This window comes from Phoca vitulina, unplaced genomic scaffold (assembly GCF_004348235.1).
Source record: "Phoca vitulina isolate PV1807 unplaced genomic scaffold, GSC_HSeal_1.0 scaffold6, whole genome shotgun sequence".
Taxonomy (NCBI): domain Eukaryota; kingdom Metazoa; phylum Chordata; class Mammalia; order Carnivora; family Phocidae; genus Phoca; species Phoca vitulina.
The window spans coordinates 107,512-126,926 of NW_022589709.1; the positions used below are offsets into that span (position 1 = coordinate 107,512).

At 41.7% G+C, this 19,415-nt stretch overlaps 1 protein-coding gene across 3 annotated transcripts in view; it reads left to right on the forward strand.

Annotated features, from left to right (window-relative positions):
* The window catches only part of GRIA1 (glutamate ionotropic receptor AMPA type subunit 1), a 147,573-nt gene that overhangs the window by 55,649 nt on the left and 72,509 nt on the right, over positions 1-19,415 (forward strand). For all 3 annotated transcript variants that reach the window (XM_032403566.1, XM_032403567.1, XM_032403568.1), the window contains exon 9: positions 3,123-3,493. In XM_032403566.1, coding sequence (XP_032259457.1) covers positions 3,123-3,493 — 371 coding nt within the window. The remainder of the gene's footprint in view (positions 1-3,122; positions 3,494-19,415) is intronic.

The window sequence follows — 19,415 nt, forward strand, 5'->3', positions numbered from 1 at the left end:
ACATCACATATTTTGTCTGGGGCGCTCCTAGGTCAGTGGTTCTCAAAGTGTGATGTCTGGACCAGGAGCATTAGCATCACTGGGGAACTTATTAGAAATGCAAACTCTCAGGTATCACTCTCAGATCCAGAAACTCTGCCACCTGTGTTTTTAAAAGTCCCCCAGATGATTGTGACATATGCTCAACTTGGAGAGCCACTGTCCTAAGAACTCAGTTTAAGTAAATAATTTTGAGTTTCTGTGAAACGCTTACACTTCACAGTATTCTCACATATTTGAATTCTTTTGATCCTCACAAAACAATCCTATCAAATAGGTAAAGCAAAAGTTATCATGCCTCTTTTTTTTTAAATGAGGAATTTGATATCCCAAAAAACAACGGTCTCACTTCAGGCCATGTGGTCAGCAAGTCACAGAGCAGAGCAGTGGCTATGCTTTCCCAGTGAGCTTGGCCTTTCACCAATCCTGCAGAGCTCCAGGAACAACCTCAGGTGTTTGAAACAACTCTCCAGACCTCTTAGTCAATGTCAAACAAGCTAAAACACTGCAGTTTTGCACAAACCACCTTCGCTCTCTGGACCTGAGTTTTTTCTCTATAAAGTAAGGTCACGGAATGTAGCATCTCCCACTGTGTGTATCCTACACACGTGGGTCTCTTTTGATGCTCAGGATCCATGGCCAGATAATTTTAGAAGTACTGCATCTACTTACGTCTCTTGGAAATTCTCAGCACACAGTGATCTTTTAAAGGTTCTGAGAAGTCTTGCCCCAAAGTAACCTGTTTAAATTCATGTTTTCTAATATTTATTTTCATGTTGTGCTTATTAACATCCTTCCAGAAATCATGTTCCATGAAACAAATCCTGGAATCGCTGAATGAACTAAGCACTAAGATGATGTGCTGCTAGGATTTTTCCAGTCTGCAATTCCTTTTGTTAACTCACGTCAGGAGGCATCAAACAAATCCATTCAATTCTTGTTACCACTTTCAAAGCTGGTCTTCTTTCACTTCCCTTTTGGATAACTTGTGGTAGTACCTCTAAGTTATTTCCATGAGTTTTCTCCTCCCTTCCTTTTCTATCTTTCTTTCGATGTTAGGTTACGGAAGAAAGAGTAGGTATTTTCTCCCTTGCACTAGCTTGTAAGTGTTTGGGGGGAAAAAAAAAAAAAAATATATATATATATATATATATATATATCAAGATTTATGCAATGGTTATTAGGGAAAAGAACAGAATTACTATCAAATTCACACCTGATTCTACATTGCTTTATGGAAAGTTTCTTTTTCTAGGTGAGAATTTAAGTCATTCTGAAGGCAGGCTTTTGATTCCACCTAAAGCACCCTCTCACAAACCCCAGCCAATGAAAGTAACCGGAGGAAATCTTGTCTATGCAACACCAGCCAGCAGCTAAGTGGGGCCCTCATCTGCACAGCATCTGTCACCAGCTTCACATGTGCACTGCAGTGCAGCATCATGAGAGAAAGCCATCCTCCTGGAACAGACTTGCACAGACGTATCTCTCATTTCCAGAATGAGTGTTGTGGCTCCTGTCCATGGAACGTTCTTGGGTTTCCAGGATCTCTTGATCTCAGGCCAACAGAACAGTGGACTTTTATTGTGTAATAATAGAGAGAGGGAGGGAAGACCAAAGAGCAAGGCTGGTGATTCCACATGCTGGATGTCCAAGGATGAGCATTTCTTCCAACCTTTTCATGTTTATCTACATGCTGGATTTGAATTTTTAAAAAGTGAATTAACTATGTTTCTTAGGAGTCTTCTTGAAAAATACTTGTGACACACCTTTTCCTCCTCTCTGCAAGGCTTTCACTCACATGGTTCCCTCCTTCTGGAATGTGTACTATTGCCAGAGCAATAAGATCCTACCCCTCCTTCAATGCCAATTGCATGTGTCACCTCTTTTATGATGCAGCCCCTAATCTCCTCAGCCAAAATTAATGTCTCTCTGGTCTTTCTTCTGTATCATTCTGTATCTCTTGGGTAGCACATATCCAGCCTACTTTGTAGACTGAGAAGTTGTGTGTGGGCAGCTGGGGTGGGGGAGGGTGGATATGTATACCAACCTCTCCTACTAATTTGTAATACCCTGAGTGTAGGGACCATAGCTCACCTACAGCTTCCAGCCTAGGCCTTGCACATAATAAGTGTCCAATAAGTGTTTATTGAGTTAAATTTGCCTTTATCACCTTATTAGCCAGGGATACCTTGGCTGCAGGTAAAAGAAACCCAATCCAAACTGGCTTAGGCAAACAGAAAGGTTGGTTTATGTTCCTGGGGACAAACAGAATATATTAACCCATTTTCCTAGGAGTCCAGGGTAAGCCCTGAATTTAGCATGGCCCAAATTATATTATGGACCAGTTTCTGTATCTCTCATTCTGACTCTCAGGGCTAATGCTCATTAAACTGACTTGGGTCCTATGCCATTTTTTTAAAGGTTTTATTTACTTATCTATTTATTTATTTGAGAGCAAGTGAGAGAGAGAGCATTCATGAGCAGGGGGAGGGGGAGAGGGAAAAGCAGACTCCCTGGGGCTCCATCCCAGGACCCTGAGATCATGACCTGAGCCAAACAAAGGCAGCTGCTTAACCAACTGAGCCACCCAGGCACCCCGGTCCTATGCCATTTTTGAATGAATCATTCTGACCAAGGAAATGAAGTACTGATAGCCAAACCCAGGTCATGTGCTTCACCACATAACCAGGTGATCAGCCCCATTTGAACTAGAAGGACTAGGAGTGGGGCCGGAGTGATTTTCCAGCGGTGGAAGGAGGTATGGCGGCGGGGCAAGCAGAAGCAACAGATATCACAACATCCCCCTCCAGTAATGTGAGGAAGATGCCTTCACAGTTAGAGCTGTCAAACAATGGGATAATCCCTCCTGTAAGATAGTGAGCTGATCATTCATTTGTCAGAAATACCTTATAGAGAGTAGGAGGGATTAGACTTCTAAGGTTCTTTTCAACTCTCACATCCTTTAAGATGCAAAAGAATATTCAGTGGAGAGAGAAACAAGAGAATACAGAGCTGCTGAGCTCAACTGCATTTTTTCTTCTTCTTCTTCTTCTTTTTTTTTTTTTTTTTTTTTTTTTTTGCAGAGAGCCGATGTGGCCGTAGCTCCTTTAACTATCACCTTGGTCCGGGAAGAGGTGATAGATTTCTCCAAGCCATTTATGAGTTTGGGGATCTCCATCATGATAAAAAAGCCACAGAAGTCCAAACCTGGGGTCTTCTCCTTCCTCGATCCTTTGGCTTATGAGATTTGGATGTGCATTGTCTTTGCCTACATTGGAGTGAGTGTCGTCCTTTTCCTGGTCAGCCGCTTCAGCCCCTATGAATGGCACAGTGAAGAGTTTGAGGAAGGGCGGGACCAGACAACCAGTGACCAGTCCAATGAGTTTGGGATATTCAACAGTCTGTGGTTCTCCCTGGGAGCATTCATGCAACAAGGATGTGACATTTCTCCCAGGTCAGTCAGCTCTTCTCAACCCCTTTGCTCAATGCTATATTTTTCTTGGGGAAAAAAAAGCAAACACTGGAAAGTTAAGGGATAGGAATTATTTCCAGACTTTACTGTATTCAGCTTTTCAATTATGCTTTACAGTCAACTGTCCAGTGTATGCTGTCAATTATCTGGATGCCTCCTGTGTCTGAGCCAGCTCTGTCTGCTATCTGGTTGATGTGCTCTGTCAGGATGAACAGGCATAATCACAAGTCTGATGTTCTGTAGCTGAAAGGTTCAGAGAAGGGGTGAGGGACAGTATGGTACAACTAACATTTAGTGAGCACCTATCAGATGGGAAGCAAGGTTTTGAGTCCCATACATGCATTATCTTACTGAATCCTCACAGAAGCATAAGGTGGGACCCTCGTTGCATCTTCTTTCATAAATGAGGAACCACATAAATTTTGAGTCTTGCCAAGGTTATCGGGCTAGTAGCTAGGTGAGTTGAGATTCAGACCACCATCCTATACTACTTCTAAGTGATGGAAGGAGCACTGAACTATGAGTGGGTCCCAGCACTGGCTGTAGTGTGCTCTGCATGGCCCTGAGCAGGCCACCTGGCCCTACTAGACCTCGGTTTCCTCAATTTTAAGAGAAAAGGTTCTCTTTTTCTTAGTTCTGAGACAGACCTCAGAAATAATCTAGTTCTAGTGGTGATATAAATTTGTTTCTTGTGTTTTAAAACTGGGGTTTCCCAGAGGTGCCTCAGATACTGCATTGAGAGAACTTGGGTGCCCAAATCAGTGAGCTTGCAACCCCTCCCCCCCACAGAACCAGAGTAGTTCCATTTTTGTCTGTTTTATATGATAGTGAATACTATTTCTTTTGAAAAAAAAAAGTGATTCTGAAGCTAAGAAAGAAAAAAAAGAAGGCAGGATGGAAAGTAGGGGACATGAAAAAAACTTGAAATCTACCAATCTGGACCAATTCCCACATTTATTGACCTCCTGTCTTTGTGTGTAGTGCTCTTTCAACTACATTCTGGAATGTTCATGCCACAAATCCCCTCCAATTTACCTGATACACAAGCACTGACTATATTTCCTTTTCTTTTTATGGTTGTTCACTGTCTATGAACTCCTTTTCCACTAGGCAGTCCCTTGTAGACTACCAAGTTTCTAAAGCACACAGGGTGTCATGACTTACAACTTGGCTGTCGTGAATATATTTGCACACACTGTCACCCTCTGGGGGCAAATTGCATAAATATTAAGCCCTCGTGGACCTGTGCTGGAGGCATCTTTACCACCTGTCTGATTTGCATTTGAGAGTCAATGAGAACCAATATTCCTAAGTAGCAATGGAATAAAATTCTTCCTAAGGAGCTTCCCTCAGGACTCATTTTGGCTGCTGTATAATTTAGGTAGTCTCATTGTTCACCATTATAATCTTGTTTTTCTTTAAATAAGAAGACAGTTGGGGGGTGGGGTGCGTGGGAGAGGAGGTGTGAGACTGGATGCTTGGCCAATACTGGCAAACACATGGTGAAGAGTAGATAGAACCAAGCAGGGGAAGGACTTGCTTAAAAATAAATCAGGCCAGTAGATAAACAGTGGGAAGGAATGACTCTTAGCTCGTCAGTATAATGTAGGGCCATCACAATATGCATGTGTCTAAAAAGACCCAGGGGTTGTTGTTCTCCATTATTTCTTTCCTCCATGGGCATCTCACCTCCTAATGGTTTACCCGCGTGTGGTCTGACCTCAGGGTATGTTTTCATACTCCCCACCCTTCCTCCCAAGGTCTCAAGTCAGTGGCCCACAAGAGCTGAATCCCCTGCCAGGCCTGTTTTTATTTGATCTGCACAGAATTTGGTCATGGCCATGCACAGCCGCATGGCAGCTGCCCTCCTCAGCTGATCCGTTATCCCCCTTGGCACCAACGCCCCCAGCTAACCACCTTCATTCCTGTGTTACTCAGCTGGCCCCTGGGAGGGTATTTGAGTTTGTGACCTCTGACTGCAGAAGGATGTTCAAACTTTGCCTCCACGCCTTCTGAGGGTTCCACTAGAGTATCTTAGGAACCAACACTGAGGTGAAGAGGAGACTGAACAGGATCCAACCCAGCCTCCTTCCTCCCAATCTTTGATAGAATACCTCCACTCTCCGCCTGTTTTTTCACTGGTAGAATGGAATAGTTCCCACCGCAAGTATTGTTGTGAGGTTTAAAATAGAATGATACATATAGAACCCAGAATATAATATCCAGGAAGCACTATAAAACAGATGCCATTTTTTATTATTTTATTGATTTTATATATTGGGCTTCCACTCAACTTCATGCCAAGTTTCATGGGCCTCTGACATGCAGAGCACTGTGTCAGACAGTCTGGGTTATGGCGGGAAGAGCTTTAAAGGGCTTGTATACATCAAATATCCTTCCAAATGAGCTTCAGTTAGTTGTTCTTGCTGTTTACTTAAAGAATATAGCATAAATCCTCACTAATTTAGATTTTCAGAAACTAGATTCCATCTGAATTACATGTATTTACACTCACACACGAGTAGCTTTATCTCTTCATCTCTTCAAAGTTCATGTTAAGGTCTATTAATCAAAGCCAACAAAATGTAGCTAAATGTGCTTCCCTGCAATTAACACAATAATCTGACCACAAGAATATGAACAGATGAAGAGTTGTCTTTCTTACGTTATAAGAAGCATGGAAGCAGACAGCGGCTCATCGTTCAATGAAACCAGGATCTGCTGTTTTGGGATTGTCTTGGCATTTGCTTATATTCACAGGATGGCTACACCCAGATATCGTGTGCATGTTTCAAGCAGCAAGAAGGGGAAGAAGGGTTGCCATTTGTAGCTCTTTGGCTCAAAAAAAACAAAAAAAAGCTTAACAGAATACTCCGCGCCGCAGCAGCTGATGGCTGCTTCTCTCTCTTTAGTCAGAAACAGTGGCCCATGATCACTTATAGTGGCAAGGAAGGCCAGTAAGGCAAGAACTTAGCTAGCCTCTAGAGGGGAAGGGGTGGGGATGGCTGTGGAGGAATCAGCCAGCAGCACTGGCCACAGTGGCTCAAGCCAATGTTTTCTGCACTTAACACCGTGGATAAATAATCTGTGATTAACATATTCAATGACATAGACCAGTAAATGCTCCTGAAATGCTTTAAAGACTCTTCCCACCTCTCCTTAAAATACTTATATGAGAAATTGGGTTTGTGTAAGCTATTTAACATTCCAAAGTTAAAATTCAGTTTAGCTATGATCACAGATTACAATTTTTTGCATTAGGCTGATGGTGAGATTAAAATGCCATCCGTGAATTGACTTCATAGACCTGCTTCTTGCATCTGATGACCTATTTTTAATAGATATATAGATTCCTTTTCCCATAGAGAGGAACATTTTGAGAAGAGATAAACTAAAAGAGGGACAAAACTATCACAGGCAAAATGTATTTTTAGTTCCTTCAACTTTCTTTTCTGCACCCTTTCCCCCTATTTGTAGCTAGTTTCATTCACTTATTCAACAGATATTGCTAATTGTCCACAACATGCAGGGCATGGTGCAGGGTGCTGAGAATATGAAGATATATCAATGAGGAGCATGGGGGCTAGGAGTATTTGCTTCAAGGAGCTGCCGAGTATAGTGCTGTAAGACAGACATTAAACAGGCAATTGTGATGCACTACAAATAAAATGACCCTGCTGTAGCAATAGATAATAAGGGAAGTTGAATTACAGGGGATTGACTTAAGGAGTTCTGAGACAGTTTCTCTGAGGAGCTGATAGGTAAGAAAGAGGTAGGCTTGCACAGAGCTGAGAGACAGAATAGCCGTGTGCAAAGCCTCTCAGATGCAAAAGAGCTTAGCTGCTTTCAAGGGTGGAAGGGGTGAGCAGTGTATATGGCTTGCAGTGAATGAGAACGGGTTTGAGACAACATCAGAGAAACAGGCAGAGTCCAGATTATGTGAGGCCCCATACCATAGTATAGATTTAGAGTTTTACTTTAAATATAATGGGAAGACATTGGAGAGTTTTAAGCAAGGGAAGGATTGATTTACATGCTAAAATACCAATCTGGGGAGCTATGAGGAAAATGAATTGGGCAGCGAATAGTCAAGAATGGAAGCAGAGAAACCAAGCAAGAGGCTCTCATGGCCATCTAGGGGAAATTATAGTGATGGAAATTATAATGGTCATGAAAATGGATTTGTGGGCTACTTTGAAATTAGAACTGACAGCATGTGCTGATGGACTGGATATATGAGAGTAATGGGAGGGAAGAGTCCATGATGGATCCAAGAGGTAGGGAGCATTTGGAAAACATGGAACCAAAGTTCCAGAGACCTTTAGCTTTGGGTGGGATCATTAAGATGATCTGGTTTATCCATCTCACGTTACGCATGAGGAAACCAAGGCCCAAGAGGGCAAAGCGATTTCCTCTGAGGTGATCGAGACAATCCCTGTGGCCTGTTGATGCGCAGTCCAATGCTGCCTACCATGCAGTGTCAACCCGAGGCTCCCACTGTCTGCAAGTGAGCTAAGAGTGAGCCTCTTCACCTCTTAATTCCCACAGCCCCCACTTCCTCATTGGCTCATCCATGGGGTCAGTACTTTTCTGGGTTCAGATGACCTTAGTAAGTAGAACAAGAGGAGTTCGGGAGGTCCTAGGGGAATAGAGGAAAATGGGAAATTATGACTGCAGCTTTCAAAACTCTTTTATTCCTGATCTTAAAATGTATCAGAATATATGATAATTATCTCCACCTAGTGAAGATAATTAGTCTCGGTGAGAAGTCTTGAGTGGAGGAGTGATGACACTTTGGAGATCTCCAAGAACCCTATACCACACACCTCCCCCACCCCACCAGTTAATCTACTTGTCAGGCCAAGCAACTGATTCACCATGGGAACAGGATAACCAATGAGCAGATCCCAAACTGATAACCAACGACAGTCTGACCTTTGCATTCACACAAAAGTTCCATAGCAACCAGTATGCAATGACACTGAGAGGTGATGAGAAATCCACCCCGTCCACCTCCTGTTCTCCCACCTCCTCTCCCAGAGACAGTCATGCAAACCTCCTCCTCTTGCTCATCTTGTGTCATTTAAGTGCTGCGGGAGGAAAGAAGGGATGCTGAGAGTAGAAATTCAGGGAAGTTGATAGAAGCTACCTGAAATCATAAAATATTTCACCTTTAGAAAACATAAACCTCATTTAGGACACAGATTCATTGCTTCAAGGAACAATATCACAAGGATGTGTAGACAATCATGATGCAAGAAGTGTAGGACAGCTGCTTTGTTGCTTAAGACTAGGTATAGGGGTTTCTACGGGGACCTGCATCAAAATCATCTGTCCCTCACCGTTGGCCCCAGTGAGGGGCTTCTGCAAATGTGTCAGGTGTGATCTGTGTAGGGACTGTCCAGGATTGGCCCCATCCCTGGGACTTCAGCTCATTGCCTTCCTTTTCAACTTTAATCCTCTGCTACCTGATGGCAAGACCCAGAGCCAGGCTCCAATGCCCAGCAGTTTCACAGATCACTGAGAAGCACAAGAGTAGAAGTTTCAGAAGCTCCAGAAGCCACATGGAAGTATTAAAATGAATGCAGTGACAGGAGGATAAAAGCTTCACTGGATACACAAATGAAAAGCATCAATTTTCTGCATCTCAGCCAGCAATTCTGGCCACCAGGAAGAGGGAAGTCAAATGATGCTCTCCCTCTCTAGAGTGCTCTGAAAGTCCAAGGTTTGAGCAGCTTAACTGAAGGAGAGCTTGTTTTTTTCTTTCAAAAATCACCATAAGCAAATGTTTAGAAAGTGTTTCACTGAGCTGAAAGGGATGTTTAGAGCCATTTATTCACTCATCAAATGTTTATTTAGTGCCTATTATGCAACAGATACGGTTCAAAGTACTATAGGACATATCACTGAACAAAGCAGACAAAAAATTCCCTGCCCTCCTAAGAGCTTACCTTCTAGTGAGAGGAGGCAAGCAATAAGCAAAACACCTGTAAAATGTAATCAACACCCCCATCCCAATTTGATAGGTGAAGGTTCTGGTATACAAGGAGGGGAGGGACTTAGCCAGGAGTCACAGAGGTAATTTGTGTAAGCTCAGTAACACAAGAATGGGCGTCAGCTGGGGGCTGTGGTGAATGGAGACATGCATATGTCAGCCAAAGAAGGCAGTCCCCACTCAGTTCTGGACAGTCATTGACCTGGGAACTCTATGCAGAGGAAACAGCAACATGCCAAGATTCAGCTTGTGGGCCACCAGTTGGAGACCCCTGGAAGAACAGCAAGGAGTATAATGTACCACTGTACCTTTAATTAATGTAGACCATACTTGGAATATTATATTTATGTACTTTTTAAAGGAATTTCCCCCCTCCTCCCTTCATTTTTGGTCCCAAGTATGTGTTCCAAAATGTGATCACTATGTTTTTCTCATCTTTCACATGACTTAGAAAATCTAGGCCATGGATGGGTGCTGCACTAGAAGAAAGATGATCCCTATGTCTCTATAACTAAAAAAGCCTGCCCATGACTATATCTTCCTAGGTTCTACATTTTCCTGGAGAGAACCTCTCCTTTCCTGGAGAGAACCATTTCTCCTGGAGAGAAAAGAAAGTTTCTTTTTAAAATTTCTCTGGAAATACAGCATCTTGGATCAGAAGACCCAATTGTTCATCTGGAAAGAAGTACAGAATTCTACATAGGGAAAACATGAAAGCATTATTAATCAAATTGATGGGGAATGTATGCTCATACTCCAGTGATGGTTTTGAATATGAGTTAGGCACACTATCCATCTGTGCAAATGAATACTTTTGCCCTAGGGATGTTCAAGGAAGATAATAGGCAAATTAAGCCCAAGGTATCAAGCAGAAGATCAATGGTATCAGGCACACTAACACAGAAATGACAAACCTAGGTGATGATACTCATGGTGTGTCTCTGATGGCTTAAGAAGGCCTTCAAATAAGGAAGCCCAGTACCTGCTGGAAGCAGAATGGAGTCCTACCCAAGGGAGGCAATGGGAGGAGCTGCTGTCACAGGGGGCAGGCCCACATGACTGGAGGATGTGGTAAAGGAGCTTAGAAAGAAGTTTAGTCTCAGTCTACTATTAGCCCACTGGGTGAGTCACTTCCTCTGTCTTGCTTCTCCATCTTCAAAATGGCAGCAAGATGGTACCTACCAAGTCTCCAGACCCCCATCTAAGGTGTGTCTCCCTCTGATTCTCAGGTTCAGCCAAGGCTGTAGCCAAACCAAGTTGTGCTTCATTTTGTTTATCCATGCCCTTGTCATCCCCTCTGGTTGGAGTGACTGCTCCCATCTTTCCTGCTCAACTCTTCCCCCTTTGCAAATACAGGCTTCCCAACCCCAATTTCTCTTCTGAATCTGTGCTTCACAATAATGGTTATGCCTGAAGCCTGGGATAGGGTTGCTGCAATTGAATCCTAGCAGCTGTGCAAGTGTGGGAAGATAGCTTCTCTGTACCTCAATTTCTTCTTCTGGAAAATGAGGATGATAAGAAGACGACCTACCGAAAGGGTATTAAATGACATAGTGCCTGGAAAGCTCTTCCTCTGCACAGGGCTGACCCACAGACAGTAAGAGCTGTTGACACTGCTGTTGCTGTCACCACTGTCAATGCATATCTCTGAGGGCATCCTTCACCTGCAGCCCTGTACTAGAGTACCCTGGCTGTTCCTCACCAAGACACAGACTGGCAGACTGATCTCTGCAGCTCATCCAAAACCTGGCACCAGGTGTTGTACATTCAAATACATGCTTGTTGAATTAACATGTACTTTCTAAGCATGTCCTATTTTTCATTCAATGGAGAGAAAGCAATCTAATGGAGAAATTTTCTAGCTGTCAGTAACTACCTGTGTCACATGGGGAAACTCAGTCCTGGTCTATGAAGGGATTTGGAGGAAAATCAGGTAGAACTGGAGAAAAGGAAGTTAAATAGATGCAGAAAACAAAGCTCCCCATCATCCTAATGTTGCCAGTTACCCCATTATTCAGGGATGCTCTAATTTTCTCTTGGCTCACAAAAACAGTAGTAATAATTGCTTTCACTTATTGCAACTGCTATGTGTCAGGCACTCTGGTGTTAGATCACATTACTCATCATCATGACAACCTCTGCCCAGGTATATCAGCACCACTCTACAGATGAGAAAACTGAGGCTCAGAGTGATTAACTCCCTTGTCCATGGTTACCCAGCCGAGCTGCGATTATAATTTGTGTGTGTCTGATTCCATGATTTATCCTTGACACACTGCAGCCTTCCAAAACCAGAAATCTTCTGAGTGTCCCTTAAGGCTCTCCATGGATTGTTAGAATTCATGAAAAAAAAGGTCCTGTTTTCATCTGTAGGGCTCCCTCACTCTGATTTTTTAATGGACCTTTTTTGCCTTGGGTTTTTATTCCATTTTTATTCTTTACAGTCTCTTTGTCTTTAAAAGCCATCTCCTGAGGAGGGAAAGGTAAGCACCCAGGAATGCACTCTGCCCCTACCAAGAGGAAGTTCATTGTGGCCAGCTGGAGAAAGAAAGATGTGAAACAGAAGAAAAGATACAACTAGTGCCACTTAGGAGAGGCCAACCTCTTGGCTTCAGCTAGGAAGTGACTATGGCATAGGGTAGGTTTCATAGTCATAGCGAAAAGCTGGAGGGGGCATGGGATTCTTTAACTATAGCTCCTTAGGTAGGAATGGGAGTGGGAGAAGAAGAGACAAAAAAGATCACAAATGGCCTTAAAATTGTATGGGTGAGAAACATCTAGGGTCCACACATTTATCCTATAGAAATGGTTGTGCAAATGTGACAGGATGTATGTATAAGGATGTCCCTTTCACTGATGTTTTAAAAATCTGTTAGTAACCCACTGTCCCTCAGTGGAAGTCTGCTGAAAGAAGAGATGGTTCATCATCCAGTGAAACCCAATGCAGCTGTTTCGGTAGAAGAACAAGAATGCCTGTGCTGCTTTGTAAAGATCTTCAGGGTTGCATGGCAGGGAAATAATGGGTTGTGGTCCCACTGGTCCCAAATTACAGGATCTTTTTCACTGCACCAGGCTGCCTTTCTGGAACACAGGGAACTAAGAGAATGTGTAACTGAGGGCTAAACTCTGTGGCATGTGGATTTGGTGCCAACTTTTTTCTGAGAAAGGAAAAATTAGTGTGGGCTATGGTGAAAAGAGACCTCCGGGAAGCATTGGACTGTGCCTTGAAAGATGAGATAAGATCTTCTACAAAAACTAAGAAAAATGAAGAGAGAAATCTAGGGGTGGGGGGGCAGGGGGCAGGGAGTGCCATGAACAAAGGCACTAAAGCAGGCATGTGTTGAGCCATGGGACCTTTCAGTCAAGGTCATCCCTAGGTACTTATTAGCCGAAGGTTCAGAGCTCATAAAGTTTAACGATAAACTCAATACTATGACTTTGGGGGACCTATAACCTTTATAAAGCCATTAGAGCATCACCTAAGAAACCAAGAATCTAAAATGGGCAATGTTGGGTCAGTTCTTCAGTTGCCATCAGTACGAAATTCCCAGGTCCACATGGAGCATCTTTACTGATTGGTGTTAAGTTTTGGTCTACCATGGATGGAATGATGTCAGCCAGGTCTAATTTCTAGAATTCAGAGGATCTGGCTGGGCATTCAGGGAGTCCGTACCACTGCTGCTCCCAGGTTATTTATCTCCTGAGTGGCACAGAAGAGCTGTCAGGCAGAAAGATGCCTTCCCTTCTGTGGAAGTCTGGCTAGGCACCCACCTGATATTCATCTTCTCTTTCATGTCCTAGTCTCTGTGTAGGTACCCATTCTGGGAAGGGGGAGAGAGAGAGAAGGGAGAGGGAGTTTATTTTGTTTTGTTTCTGGTTACTGTGTGTGTATGTTTCTGTAGACACCAGGGAGCATTAATCAATCAAATGTTTTAATTGAGCACCATCTTGGGTCTAAACCTTGCCTTAGGCACAATGCTAAGCATTATGGCAGATGCAAAGAAGCAAGAAACATGAGTTCAGACACCTGACTTTGCAAGTCAGTAGAAGAACCAAGATATACAAGAAAAAAAGGTAGATAATAAAGCAGAATGTGTATTTGAATAATTCCCAAGCACAGGATTTGTAGTCAATAGGTAGAGAAAAAAAAGATCACTGAGGACTAAAATGATCTGGGCTGGCTTAGTGAAAAAGGAGAGACTTGGGCTGGTCCCAAAGGATAAAACTAAACTTACAGAAGGAACTCCAGGTAAGGCAGTTGGGGGATGGAGGGAAGCCCAAGCAAAGAAGAAGAAATAACTGTGTTTTGAGACCATATAACCATTATTCAGAGAGACCTGGGTTTGAATCCTAGTCTTCCAGTTACTAGCTGTAAGACTTGAGCCAGTAACTTAACTAGCAAGCCTCAGTTTCCTTTAAAAAACACAGGGCCATTAATGCCAATATCATAGGATTCTTACAAGAATACGTAAACAAACAAAAACTGATGCAGGTTGCCTAGCATATACCAGGGATTCAAAAGTCCTAATTTTCTTTGCATCCTTTTGTGTTAATCACATCACTTCCTTTCCATTTTGTCTCTGGCTTCCCACCACTCATTTATTCTGTGGTGAAAGCTTTCTGGGACTCACTGCCATGAATCTCCTTATCTGGTTGTCCTCCTGGCCCAGCACTGACCAGAGGGAAGTCCAGAGACTGCTCCCAGAAAAAGGAGGAAGGCTGCCAGGCACAGTGTCATGGCTGGAGGATGTGGACAGCATCACTCATCCCATCCCAGGGTTACTTCTCACTTTAAGCCTGGACAGGAACTGGATCTGAACTCCTGCCTGCCTCCGTGGCAAAACTCGTCTCTCCTGGGCAGCAACCCTTCCCTCATCTCCTGGGCGTCTGATTTTGTTTCTTCGTGGTCAGCATTACAGTGATTTTCTCTGTTTCCCTGAGTGACAGACACTGGTTTTGCAGGACCTGTAAATATGCAGCTCTTTTTCAACAGAGTAATTAAGAGCATGAGCTCAGGAGTTAGACCTGGGCTTATTTCTGCCTGGCACACTTATTTGCTGTGTGACCCTGGACAACTAACTTTGCAACTCAGAGTCTCTGTTACTATTGCAACATAACAAGTCCAAACCTGTAGCATAAAACTACAGCCATGTTATTATGCTCATGGAATCCACGGGTCAGGAAATTTGGAAAGCAGCATAGTGGAATAGCTTATCCCTGCCTAAAGATGTCTGGGGCCTCAGATGGAAGAACTAAAAGGCTGTGGATGACTGGACAGCCAGGGGACAGAATCATCTGAAGACTCATGCACAGAGCTGGCAGTTGAAGCTGTTGTCCCAAACACCCACATGTGCCCTCTCCATGCTCTGTGTGGGCTTCCCCAGCGTGAGAGTCAGTTCCAAGAACAAGGGACCAAAGAGAAGGCAGGCAGAAGCTGTATCACCTTTCATGACCTACCCTGAGAAGTCACATAGTGTGACTTCTGCCATAGTCACAAGTCTAGGCATATCAAAAGGGAAGGAACCTTTCAGTAGAACAAGTGGCAAAATCACATTGTTAAGAGGAACACATGGAATAAGACAGATTGTTATGGCCATATTTGGAAAATACAATCTGTCATACCTTATATATAAAGAGAAGATAATTCTTTTTGGAATCATTGTAAAGATTAAATAAGTTTTTATGGTACTTAGCATGGTGCCTGACATGTAATCAATAAAAGTCATATATTTATTCATTCATTCTCTCCCCTCCCTCTCTCCCCTTCTCCCTCTTTCCTCCCCCCCTCCCTTCCCACTGCCCTCCCTGCCTCTCTCCCAGAGTAGAGATATATACACATACATGACATTTATAGTCAGTGCTTATTAATGTGTAGTCAGTGCTTATTAATATTTTGTGTCCATAATAGATTCTAGTAATTATTTAAGTTAATGAATCTATAGATTAGATCCCTAATGAATCTACAGAATAGAGCCTTAAATGTCAGGTAGTTTCTTATCTAATCATCTCATTTTATATTTCAGAAAAACCAAGGTCGAGAGAGTTTACAAAGTGGGTTAAATTAACGTTGACCATTTTGTAGTCCAGACTTCGATGAAGCATTTTTGTGGAAAATAAATCAAGTGACCCTAACAATGAGCAATTTTTCAAGTGGCTGATGTTTAGATTTCAACACCTTTCAGGATATGTAGGACTCTGAACTTCATCATAATCCCTAGAGGCAAATGAAAAGAGATAGGAGGAACACAAGAGCTTGGTGTGTTCTCATTGTGCAGAACTGAACACTGAAACGAGCCAGCTCACTGCCTTTGCTTTTTTGACATTATATATATTGTTCCTGCTCCCCACAGCCAAAGGCGCCACATTTAGGCAATATTTGCTCAGTGAATCAGCAAAGCAGAACAGAGTTAGCAAAATTGAGATGGTGTGCCTTTTCATCCCTGTACTGAGAAGTAAAGCCAAGGCAAACAGAACAAAAGGGGCATGGTTTATTTTTCCTCAGCAAAGCCATGTAGGGAGCCTGGCCGGACAAGGACAGGAGTCAGAAGACATAATTGTGGCTGGGTGACACTGGACAAGTCACTTTCTTTCTCACACTTCAGATTTCACAGTCTGAATCATCTAATTCTACAATGGAAAGTGTTTACTGAGCCCTTGTGATCAGTTCTCTCCTTAGTACATGAAGAATACACGGAAATAAGAAATGCCAGATCTTTGCTTATATGATGTTTTATAGTCAAACTGGGAAGATACAACTAACACATAAGGAACAGAGAACTTAAAAAGCTCAGGTGTATCTTGGGACCCAAGTGCCATCCATGGATGACCCAAAAAGGAGAGATGGATGTTGGTAGAAGGTCAGTCCTCATCTACCGATCTGGCTGGAGAAGGAGAAATGGCAGACACATCATTAAACCCGAAGCAAATCCACCAGACCTCCCTACAAAGCCAGTGGCTCTTACATTTCACCATATCTGTGGCATCAAAACTCAAAGGGGAAAAGGAGGATTTCATACTAATACAAAGAAGATTCATTGTTTATTTTTTTCAAACCTCAACCTCTTTTTTAGTCAATGGACTTTTCCCTCTTAGATTTGATTTGATATGCTGAGCATAGGAAGATTTTTAATTGGAGTTACTGTTTTCCTCATCTCTTCCCCCTTTGACACACAATTTATTTATTTTGAGGTAAAACACACAATCAGTGCACAAATCATAAATAATAGCTCAGTTTTCATAAAGCAAAACCTGTATGATCAAAACTAAAATTAAGAAATAGAATACTACCAGAATCTCAGGGACCTCTTTTTGCTCCCTTCCCCATACAAAAGTAATCACTATCCTGACTCCTGACACCATAGACTAATTTTACTAATTGAGCTGTTTTTGAACCTCATAAGTAGAACTACACAATATGTACTCTTTTGTGTCTGGCTCTTTTTGCTCAATATTATGTTTTGAGATTCATTTATGTCATCACATACAATGGCAGTCCATTCATTCTCATTTTTGTATAGTATTTCATCATGTGGATACACTGCAATTTATTTATCCAGAAATAAATCCAGAAGTGTGATTATCTTTGTAGATAAACATTTCTGTTGTTCCCAGTGTGAGGCCATTATAAATAATACTGCTATATTCTTGTAAAAGTCTTTTGATGAGCATATGGAATTTCTGTTGGGTATATACGTAGGAGAGGAATTCCCAGACCACATTATTTATAATTCCCTGTTACAGATTTTGCCAAACTGTTTCTGAAAACAGATTTACATCCTCATACGCAATAGATGTGTTCTAGTTGCTCCACATCTACCTTTTTCTACCATTTTAGCAAGTGGGTGTTATAATATCACATTATGGTTTTAATTTGCATTTGTCTGATGACTCGTAGCTTTTTTCTATTTATTAGCCATTTGTATAGCTACTTTTATGAGGAGCTTTGAAAATTTTTTCCCACTTTTCTGTTAGGTTATTTGTTGTTTCTTATTGTTGTTGTATTATAAAGCATTCTTTATATATCCCTGCTAATGCATATTATCAGATGCCTGTATTACCAGTATCTTCTGTTCTGTGGCTTGTCTTTTCACTATCTTGATGGTGTTGTATGATGAACAGAAGTAGTTATAATGTAGCCCACTTAACAAGTTTTTCCTTTATGACTAGTACTCTTTGTGTGTTGCTTAAGAAGTTTTTGTCTACCTCAAAGTCATGAAGATATTCTTCTATGATTTCTTATGTAATTTTACCTTTCACGTTTAGATTTGTGTGTCCTATAGATATGTGCAAAGTACAGGATCAAGGTTTGTTGTTGTTGTTATTTGGCATATGGATTTCCTATTGAGCTATCATGATTTATTGAGGCCATCCATTTTCCCCACTGCATGCCCCTTCCTCATAAATCAGGTCAACAAATATAAATAGGTCTGTTTCTGGACACTTGATTCTGTTCTGTTGATGTACTTATTTATTCTTGCCCTACATCACCCTATCTAATTACTGTAGCTTTATAATGCCTTGATAACTAATAACCAGATGTCTGGAGAAGGCTGTTCATGGATGCTAAAACAAAGGCTGGCTTATTCCATTAGGGACAAGGGGGTAGTATAGAAGAGATTCTCATATGAAATCATGTCTGCAGTATTTTTCTAACTGTGAGATACTGTGATTCCATTGGAACATCAGTGATTGTGGTTTTTCTTGAAGGTCTAGAACAAATCAATAGCTGAGACACTGTCCGTGATTTTCTGGGCAGTGTCAAAATACCTACAAGTGATGGATAAAGCTCAGAACGCTTGTGAGTACAAAAAGCATCCTTTAGCATCCAAACATGGAGCATGTAGAACTCTAGAAACTATCAGAGAAAAGGCAGAGAAGGATTAATTCTCTTTCATTTAAAATTAACCTAAAAGAAAAAAATTCCATATCAAATGAGATAGAAGGTAGTGGGGAACAAAAAGGAATTTGTTGTGCATTCAAAACATCATTGCTTTTATTGACTTAGTCTCAACTTAGTGTGTGAAGAAAGCTGCAGATTGCATTGGCACACCATAAGAGAGATGAACAAGTAAAAAATGTAAATTTTTTTTCAGGTAGCATGTTTTGTGCCAGTTGAGTCTAAGGGTATTACTAAGTAATGGATGTGTTGGGGCAGTTAAACTAGGGGTATTGACTGAGTCGTGAATCACCAAGCTCTCGACACATGATAAAAATAAAAATAACATAGAAAAAGCAAACTCATCTATAGGCTTGAACCACAGAGCAAAAACTGTTCTGTGCAAAATTTGGTTTTATTTTATCTTGTGAATTTTCTATCCTTGTTTAAGTCAACTATACTGAAATGCTATGACTTTAAAAAGGATAAACAATGTTCCTTTTTGTTGCAGCAAAATAAAACCCCCACACTCAATAAATCGAAACTGTACTGGCAAAAATTGAACAATTCCATCATTTGCTGAAACCTCTAAAACCCTCAAATTTGTTTGAATACTTCTGTGAACAATTCAATCAGTGTTGGCAAAAGTATATGTTAGGGTACTTACAGTGGACTCAGGACTGGGCTGGGTGAATGGGAAATTCTCAAGGACAATAACATGTGGTCTCTAAACACACACACACACACACACACACACACCATTATTTCTTACTTAATTTACTGGAAAAAATGTTGTGGCTTAAATAATCGAACATGGTGCTAGCTCTCTTATCTCTGTCCTTCAGCATCATAGCAGTCTTTACATGTTATTACAGTTGCCTTTTCAGTACCTATCCGCTAGGCCATTGCTTGTGAATTTTGTGCATAAAAATTATCGAGGGATTTTGTTAAAATGAGATTCAAATTTAGTAGGTTTGGAGTGGGGCATAAGATTTTGTATTTCTAATAAACTGCCAGATGAAGCCAATGCTACT